This window comes from Nilaparvata lugens, chromosome 2, assembly GCF_014356525.2.
Source record: "Nilaparvata lugens isolate BPH chromosome 2, ASM1435652v1, whole genome shotgun sequence".
In the NCBI taxonomy this organism is placed as follows: Eukaryota; Metazoa; Arthropoda; class Insecta; order Hemiptera; family Delphacidae; genus Nilaparvata; species Nilaparvata lugens.
Window position 1 is genome coordinate 2,856,345 of NC_052505.1, and position 10,542 is coordinate 2,866,886.

Here is a 10,542-nt window from a genome sequence, read left to right on the forward strand (position 1 = left end):
TGTAAGAGAGGGCCGGCTGCGCCCTAACCTCACCCTCCTAGGTGAAAGTTAAGGCTATTCTATTCTATTCTAAAGTGAGGTCCACATTGTAATGGTACTTTTTGATTAGAATTTGTGTTGCTATCCTTATCTTTCATTCGACAAAGCTGATGGTGCTGTCCTTCTCTAGCTCTGCAATGTTGTCGGATCTGTTTTCAACAATGTAGAGATATGATAGATTAACAAAATATTGAATCTTAATGATGGAAATTTCTAATTTGATCATTGGAGAATATTTTTGTTGACTAATAGAATAGGATTGATTATTTGAAATTGAAGAAGAATAGACAGTAGTTGATATTACATCAGATATACCAACCATCCTCTTCATATCATCTGTCTATAGAAGGCATTGACAAGGCAGAGGTTAGGCAACGCTGTTTTCATATCTTTCTCCATCGTCATTGAAACGTGGACCTCACTATATCTCATGGAACTCGGCATATTATAGGCCAGAGAATGCGGCATAAAAATTTCCTATTATTTAAAACTTAATAAAACGCGTTGTAAGAGTCAAAAAGCTCGTATTCTATTTTCAGAATGTAAGTTTGTGTTTAAAGCTTTGTTTTGTGTAGTTTTGGATAGTATATCATGGTGGTGGAGACGTCCGCCGGTCTGGATACACTCAGGCTTGACTCAGACTGGCTCTAATAGAGTCGTACGACTCCAGTCGAGGAGACTCTAGTCTCTTGACCTCACGACTTTCTTGCTCATTGACGCCACTTCAGTTCCATGCTACTCCCTTTTCTAACCTTTCTTTATTAAAAATATAAGATCTCATTCGTCACTACTTAGAATGTAACAAATTTCATAATAAATATTGTGAATATATTGCCTTATATAATTCTTATTATTGTCTTATCTAAAAATGATTAGACATCACTTTCATAAAAAATAACCTCACTTTTATCAAAATTGCATGGTACTACGCAACTCAAGTCGAGGCTCGACCAACATTATTTTCGAGTCGACGCTCGACTCAGTCTCACAGTCGTGAGGTCGCGGAGACCAGAGTCGACTGGTCTGAGTGTCGCTATTTGAAAAAAAAATGCAACCTCGAGAAGAGACTGGAGTCGCAGTCTCTTCTCGACTTGATTCGCGTAAGTGTGAGTTGAGCCTTAGAGTACTTATTTTAGTATTCGATGGCATTGAATTGCGGGCATAATTTTTCATCAATTACCACCTGTATGTTGTTCTTTTAATTTCGGAGTGTCTTCGGACGGTTCACATAGACACGGGATGTTAAGAAACCCCATAGAAAAAAAATATACGGGGGCAGATCAGTAGATCAAACCGATCATTGAAAATCGCCTCTAATTGAGATGAGACATTCTAAGAGGTGTTTCTTCAAAACATCTTTTTTTTCCTTGCCCTATTACCATAGGTAAGGAGAGCATTGCCTTCCGAAAAAAATTTAGGTACCCCAATTTCGAAACGTCTATACGTTTCACGGTCCCCTGATTCCAAAAAAGTGGTTTTTGGGTAGTGGTCTGTATTTTTGTGTGTGTGTGTGTGTGTGTGTGTGTATGAGTGTATGTGTGTCTGTGTACACGATATCTCACTTTCCAATGAACGGTATGACTTGAAATTTGGAACTCAAGGTCCTTACAATATAAGGATCCTACATGAACAATTTCGATCAAATGCAATCAAAGATGGCGGCTAAAGTGGCGAAAATGTTGTCAAAAACAGGGTTTTTCGCGATTTTCTCGAAAATGGCTTCAACGATTTTGATCAAATTTATACTTAAAATAGTCATTGATAAGCTCTATCATTTGCCACAGGTCTCATATCTGTAAAAGTTCTTGGAGCTCAGGAGCTCTGCCCCATCTATGCAAAGTTTGATTTTAGATTTCCAATTATCAGGCTTCAGATACAATTTAAACAACAAAACTCGAGTAGAGAAGATTGAGCATGAAAATCTCTACAATTAACGTTCAGTAGCATTTTCACCTAAAATTGAAAATAAGCTTGAAATTCCAGATAATGTGATTATTCAATTGCAAACTGTCGGCAACTGTTGTTTCAATTAAATCATTCACTATGAAGAGATAGCAGACCTCATGTGTCTCCAGCGTTATTGTCCTGTCACCAGCTAGATCAGACTTTGAATAGTAGACTTGAGATGCGCGTGAGCACTAGCGTCATGTGATGAATTTTCATAACGGCAAGGAAAGATGTGTGAGTGCGCCACACCAGATTTTTGTACATTATTATTATCCACTCTGTATGGATATACCAATACCTACTATTACTAAGTAATAGTAGGTATTGGATATACTCACTATAGAAACCACTTCTCCTGTCACTCCCCTGCACCATCGTCTCTCACTACTTCTCCCTCCTTTTTCACCTCAACCCCTTCCAGAGAAAACCAACCACTCCTCTCACTCACTCCTTTCACACCTCTTACCCCTCCAGACACAACCACCATGGCAGAACTCAACCCTGACAGATTGACACTCAGAGCTGAGTGTTACGGTTACAAAACTTGGAGATTCACAGCTCTAATGCTCGTAACACGTCTAAGTTCCTTGAGCCACTGATGAATCCCTATTCAAGAATCAGGGCGGCTAATTTGATTGCGCCGTACAACACTTGGCTCCACCAGCTTCTGTTGCTATCGTGTAAATCTCCTACAGTTGGTAACACTGCAATCGGCTCTATTCAAATAGTTTGTTCAACTGATTCCTGTTTCAAGATACAGATGGTACCTCGTAATCACCTACAACATAGAATGAAACAATCTATAAGTTTTCTCTAGTATAAGATATGAATCTATGCTATCATTGTAAACCTGCTACAGCTGGTGACACCGCAATCAGCTTTATCCAAATAGTTGGTACAACTGATTCGTGTTTCAAGATACAGATGGTACCTCGTAATCACCTACAACATAGAATGAAACAATCTATAAGACTCTAGTATAAGATATAAATCTATGCTATGATTGTAAATCTGCTACAGCTGGTGACACTGCAATCAGCTTTATTCAAATAGTTGGTACAACTGATTTCTGTTTCAAGATAGAGATGGTAACTCGTAATCACCTATATCATGAAATAAAATGAGCTTCATTATGAGCTCTCTCTAGTATAAGACATAAATCTAGAAACAATCTCTAATGGCTGTCTCCGAGCTCGAGATTAAGCTAAGTTCTAGACTTTAAACAGCTGGAGTCAGAAAATTGGCTTTCCGAAACGGGGCGTAGTTGTAGTCCACCTTTGAATTGAATTTCGGAAGACTATAAAATTGAACACAAAATAGAATACAAAGAAAATAATCTAAAGTTTCAGCTATTTTCAAGTTTCATTGTTTACATCAGCAACACAACAAAATACGAAACATCTCATCAGATACCTATAGCTAACAATATTTGAAGATACTAAGTATTTCTGAAAGGTTAATTTGACTCTATGCATTATAATGCATCGAAAATACAGTCGAAATTTACTTAAAACTCATAAGTACACAACTCAAATCAACATTTTGGAATGATGTAACTGATGATGGAAATGAACCTTAAAGCTGCGTACACATATCCGGGCTTCCAACCCGCACCGAGCACTCTCCGCCCTCGTACCGCCTTCGTTCCTCCATCGAAAGGTTAACAGTCGCTCCACCCACGCACCCATCATGAACGTTACGGAAGATGTTAGATCTTCTCGCGTTCCCCGGTCGAACCACTGTTGCTCTCCGGTCGATCATCAATCGCTCTGCTGGAGTGACGTTCGGTTGCGGAGCAGAGCGAAAGTCTGTACGCACCTTAACATGTTATGTGAGAGCCGATGCAAACAAAAATACTTTCCACAAAAGAGCTTCCGTAAAGCCTTTGTCCTTGAATAGGAGTTTGAATAATGAAACATATGAAAAGATCAGACACATAAACACACGCATTCACACAGTCATCAAAATTCGACAATTGACACATCAGAGCATCCCCTCATTACATATATCTTAGTGATATAAACTTCATGTAAACACTAGGGAGGAATTCTGAATTATTTAGTAATGTTTCATTTCATCAAGGAAAAACGTTTCCAATAGAAATGAGAAAATAAAGATTATCATAAAAACTGCGACTGCGCCTGGTTTTGGAAACCCAATTTTCTGACTTCAGCTGTTTAAAGTCTAGAACTTAGCCAAGTCTTGAGCTCGGAAACCGGCCCCAAACAGTCCAGAATAACCAGAGAAAACTTTTATTACTGTATTCTGTGCAAGAACCATCAACTCTGGCCGACAGCTTCTGCCATGCCTAAAAATGATTTTGAAAAAAATTTTGAATTGCCTAAAATTGATTGATTTTGATTGTTTCAGTCCAGATTGTTTCATTCTATGTTGTAGGAGATTACGAGGTACTATCTGGATCTTGAAACAGGAATCAGTTGTACTATTCGAATGAAGCCGATTGCAGTGTTACCAACTGTAGACAAATGAATAAATAAATGAAGCCGATTGCAGTGTTACCAATTATAGAAGATTTACACGAGAACTGAGCTGAATCTCGAGCTCCTAAAACGACCCTATAAGTTTTCTATAAGTGAGATATGAATCTAAAAATATATCCAGAGTCCAAGATATATTACTTTTCACATGGCTCTCTCTCTCTCTCAGAGACAGAGAGGGTGGATGTTCTTTCCTTCACCAATCACTGCCACTACCTAACTGCATTCTCCCTACTTTTGTGTCATCAATAAGATGATATTGAGGTTTTTCCAGTAATAAATGAACAATAAGATTCCAGATTAGATAGATGTCACCTGATTTTTCTCTTTTTGTGGGGAGAACACAGCAGACTACAAGATCGGATATGATGTTAATGTCACTCAATTGATTTTTTCAACCAATCAATAATTTTATTCAAATCAACACAATATACATAGAAGAAATCAAAACACAAAAAATCATAATCAAAAATGAATTTCTAATGGTATACAAAAACAGGCTCCATGGTGGGGTGTGCTGGAAAGAAAGGAAGGAGGAAAATACCTAGCCAACTATGTTTTCTCATGTAATAGGCAGGTAGTGGGTTTAAAAGTGAGGAAAGAAGAGAGAAGAGGGGAAGAGAAGGGAAGTATTGGAGAAGAAAGTAGGAAAAAATAGATAAATTGTTGATTTATGCGATATTTCATCATCGAAACGATAGGTAGAGAAAAATAGGGTTTTAAAAAATGATTTTTCTCTTTTTTCAGGACGAATTCCGCCGACTCTACACACAGCTAGAGATGCTACGAGAGATGAACATGCGCTCGGGCAACCGACATTTGGCCGCAAAAATTTCGGCAATGCAAGAAGCGGCACGTGACTTCCAGGATGAAAACCATCCTTCTGAAACCATCACTGCCATGGAAATGTCAAACTGCAAGGCGCCCACGTTGAGCTGTGTCGGTGGAGGAGGCGTAGGAGGAGGAGTAGGAGGAGTTGGTGGAGGCGGAGGAGACGCACCAGAAGACACCGCGGAAGAATCTTTACCACAAACACATCCGCTCCAGACCACAAAGTCTCCGCCGTTGGGAAAAAGTAGTCCCAACACGTTGGGTGTGAAGTCGGGACACGCGAGGACACACACCATTGTGATAAATCTGGACGACAAGAGTCGGTTCACCGAGGAGGTTACTGTCTGATGCTTGTGGCTGGACAACGCTTAAGCAGGGTTTACATTGGTCAAGTTTACTTGAATTCAGGTTTATTAAGGTTTGGGTTGGATGGGTGATTTTGAGAACTTGGTGCTGGTTGTACAAAGGCCTGTTAAGTTTTAACCGTGATTAACTCCACAAGAACCAATCAGAGAAGCCTTATTTCCAATATATCCTGCTCTGATAGCTTCTCGTGGATTTAATCGTGATTAAAATTTAACCGGGTTTTCATTCAACCGGGCCTTGAAGTGAGAAGTCGAGTTTACTTGGATTCATGAAGTTCTCATAAACTCAAAAGTACATAAAAATTGTAAATCCAAGAAAATTTATCTCAATCTAAAATCAATTTCAAAGATTTCTTCTTGCTTTTCATACTTTTCTTGCATCATACTATTCTATTTAGTTGCAGATATCTACTTGTGAAAAAGCCTTTTTGGGAACTTGAAGCCAAATCTACTTGAATTCAAGCTCTCATGACCTCAAAAGTGTACAGTTATGAATCGGAAAATTTTTGTTTTTTTCGGATTGGTTTCTACGGTATTGCAGATTTGACGCCTAGTGAGATCGGACTCCCCATGTCTTGATTAGACCAGGTCCTGTGTCTCGATCAGACCAGATATAGTTTAGACCACCTGGTGTAATCGAACCACTGGGTTAATCGAAGCATTCCGTCTCGTTTAGCCGAGGTGTGCGTTTAGACCAGGTTTTCAGGAAAATTGAATTGATCTCAGAATTTTCTTCTACCTTCTCATACTTTTCTTGCATCATACTTCTCTATTTAGTTGTTTTTACACATTCTACATTGACTGATGATACTGTTTTCATCTTATTCCATCATAATTATGTAGTTTGTAGTGTACCTTCAAGATTCAAGTTTTATCCAGATGACTTCTGATATTATAAGAAAACTCCAGATATTGATAACTCGAGTTCGAAAAATACATTCATTCCACACTAAAATTGAAATCAAGTGACTTGACTAATCTAAACGCCTCTTCAGTCGTTACTCACTATAATATTGTCTTCAACAGTGTCTTCGATTTTGAGTGTGTAGATGTATTCAGTTCGTTATGTTGCAAATTTTCATGTGGTTTTATTTTGATGTTTTCATGGTTAGTATGTACAAAGGTGAGTTTTTGGAGGAAACTTCAATTTGAATTTGGATTTGATGAGGTGTGATTTCAAAGGAGATGAAGATACAATGAAAAGTGAGAGTACTTTGCTTGGGCTACTAGCAGGTGTTACAAATTCCAATTTTCAATTCTAGTTTTACCTACGACCGGTTCCTAAATTGTTAAATCCGATGAAGGATCAATCTTAAGCTTCAATGGTTCATTAGATTCAATGAGGGTCCTAGAAACCGGGCATAATACTGTTATTTTGTGGACAAAAAAATCTGTTGTATTCTGTTAACACAGTGATCACAGCAAACAAACTGAAAAACATAAAGTGATTCCCGGGCTGACAAATAATTTTTGAATAGTAGCGCTCATCGAATTTCCAACTAGCTGTTAACCCTGTTGTCAATATTTGCTGTAGCAGAAGTCTTCGGGGTGAATTACAGCATTTAATTTGGATTTCAGTTTAGTGATAATGATTAAAGTGATTAAGTTTCGATTAGGTACTGTGGGATGAATTGGTTACCCTGTTGTCAATAATTGCAGTAGCAGAAGTCTTCGGGGTGAATTACAGTATTTAATTTGGATTTTCGTTTAGTAATAATAATTAAAGTGATTAAGTTTCGATTAGGTACTGTGGGATGAATTGGAAATGTAATATATTCATTCAAAGTTGTTATTCTCTCAGACTATTCTGTTGAATCTAGACGTTCAGTATTCTGCATCTCACATCAAACTGGCTATTCATTTCATTCTAAATATTGATTTTAGATAAAATAGAACCAAATTTAGAATATTGATCATTATAAGAAGCTGTTTTTACAGTCATGCTCTGAATCAGCATAGATTCGTAGTGAATTTTTGAAAAGTGTAAATCTGCGTTTACACCAATGTTAATAACTCAATCCTAATAGATTCTCTTTTTGTGTAGTTGAGAAGTTGACATAGTGGTAATTATTCATATTGAATGAAAAAGACTAAGAAAATGTCAAAAACCACAGATTTATTGATACTTAGAAAGACCGGTTTCGATTATTACACTGTCAATTATTACACTGTCAATCTCTGATAAACCCTGATAAACTCTGATAAGGTTTATCAGAGATTGACAATGGTGTAATAACCGAAACCGGTCTTACTGAGTATCAATAAATCTGTGGTTTTCGACAATTTTTTACTCTTTTCATTCAACTTATAGATTCTATTAGATTGAACAGAACTTATCATACAGATGATGAACATATGTGTTGTCAAGTTCCGTTCAATCTAATAGAATTCAAAGGATTAAGTTATTAACATTTTGTAATAATTTTTGTGTAACCCCAGCTTAAGGGTGGCACAGTCTTGAGAAGAGAGGGTTCAAATCAAATCAAATTTACTTTCAAATCAATTGACAACGTTTACAATCAAAGGAACAAATCCAGTTTCAGGAATGAGTCTTGAACTGCGTACAAACTTACGTGCCACGAACACATCAGCTGATGCTTAGCTTATATATCTGTATTTGTACGGAAAACGTTAGACTAGGCGCACAACCAGTTAGTCAAGACAAGACATTATCCGACACGTTTAGTCACAATACTTCACATAGCTGCTTATGACGCAACTCACACTGATTAGTCATTGCAATTAGACATGTATTCATAAGAAACTATGTGAAGTATTGTGACTGAACGTGTCTGATCATGTCTTGTCTTGTCTGGACTAACTGGTCTGCGCCTCTTTAGAAGCCTCAGTGCCAGTAACATAAAAGCCGGTTAAATTCTAATCGTGATTAATTTCACGAGAACCAATCACAGAAGCCTTCTTTTTGAAAGGCATTCTCTCATTGGTTTTCGTGAAATTAATCACGATTTAAATTTAAACTACTTTTGTGCAACTGGACCTAAGATATAGATATAATAAGATAAGCATCAGCTGATGAAGAATGAAATCCACGTGTTCGTGGCTCATAAGTCTGTACACATCTTCAAATCAATGAGAAAATATGAGGAAACCAAAGGAAGCATGTGAAAAGATGAGGATACTGGAGGGAGCTATCTCAATTTGTTATTCATTGTGTATTAATAATATGCCTCAAAGAGAAATTAATTATGAATTAAAAACAAGAATTACATGAATTAAACTGAGCATGGCTGAATCGAGTGAACAAAATTAACTGCTCGAGCAATAATTACACGGAAGAGCAGCTAATATTCGCGGTTGTAAATCACGGCTATGAAGTTTTTACAACTGCGAAGTTATAATGCCAAGATAGCTGTGTTTCTGCCGTGGTCTGGCGGATGTTTGGGGGGTGTTTGACGGGTGTTTGGAGGGTGTTTGGGGGGTGATTGAGGTGTGTTTGAGGGGTGATTGAGGGGTGTTCGAGGGGTGTTTGGGGTGTGTTTGAGGGGTGTTTGGAGGGTGTTTGGGGGGTGTTTGGGGGGTGTTTGGAGGGTGTTTGAGGGGTGTTTGAGGGGTAGATGGAGAGGAAAAGTGCCGTCTAATGAGCACAAACAGAAGGTGCCAGTTTATTATGCAGAGTCGATGTTTCCGAGAATTTTACGCCCGTTTTAATCAGTTATTCATTGCGAAGTGAGCATTTCACGAGCATTTTATCCGAGTTCAACTCGATGATAATAATTATGCGCAGGAGAATTTTGAGAGTGGCATTGATTTCAATAAACACAGCGAAAAATAACCGACAGCCTGCTAACGGTCTGTTCCGTTGCTGAAAGAGAGAAAGAGAGAGTGTGAGGGAGACATGCAGAGAAGAAGAGAGAGAGAGTGAAAGATGGAGTGACGGAGGATGATTGAGTACTTTATTTATGTAGATTACAATATATATACTGTCTTATACACTTATATACAATAGCTTACAATACAGCAAAATTATAGATGAGAGAGACTAATAAAGAATGAGAGAGAGTGAGACAGAGAAAAAGTGAGATGCTGAGGAAGAGGAAGATAGAGTATGAGGAAAAGAGAGAAAAAGAAAGAGAAAGAGGAAGATAGTGAGAGAGAAAGGAAGAGAGTGAGAGAGAGAAAGTTAGAAAGAAAGAGAGACAGATGAAGAGAGTGAGAGAGAGAAAGAAAGATAGACAGAGAGAGAAAGTGTGGAAGATTGATTGACAGAGGAAGAGTGAGGAAGATAGAGACTGATTAATTGATTTATTTATTTATTTGAAAAGGTCTTGAAAAACCTATGACGTTAAAACCTTGCATTTATAGGCCTTGAAAAACCTATTGCATTTATAACATTACAAAATTACAAAATGATAATGAATTAAAAATAAGAGAAGACAGATAGGGGAAGACAGAGAGAGCAAAAGATACAGGGGAAAAAAGAGAAACAAAGAGAAAGACATATAAAGAGAAGGATAGATATAGAGAAAGAGGAAGATGTAGACAGTGAAAGAGAGGATGAGAGTGACTAGCATTGATTTTAATAATCACAGTGAGAATGAGAGAGAAAGAGTGTGATAGAGAGGATGAGATAGTAGGGGAGAGAGTGAGACAGAGGAAAATAGAGAGAGAGAGAGTGAGAATAAGAGAAGAGAGAAAGAATAAAGAAAAGTAGAGTGAAAGACATAGACAGAAAGAGAGGGAGATTGTATGTGTGTGTGAGAAACAGAGGAAGCAAGAGAGAGTGATGGAAACATAAGAAGAAAGAGACAGATATCAATTGGGGATCGTTGCTAAAGTGGGAGAGAAATTTATTACTTTTAACACGGCTCTTTCTCGAAGACGGAGAGGTCCCATGCCCTATT

At 37.8% G+C, this 10,542-nt stretch overlaps 1 protein-coding gene across 1 annotated transcript in view; it reads left to right on the top strand.

The window, feature by feature from the left end:
* Positions 1–10,542, top strand: part of LOC111053690 (probable G-protein coupled receptor CG31760) — a 463,503-nt gene that overhangs the window by 434,003 nt on the left and 18,958 nt on the right. Inside the window, 1 exon segment of the mRNA XM_039419962.1 lies at positions 5,232–5,651. Within this exon segment, the coding sequence (XP_039275896.1) occupies positions 5,232–5,651 (420 nt within the window).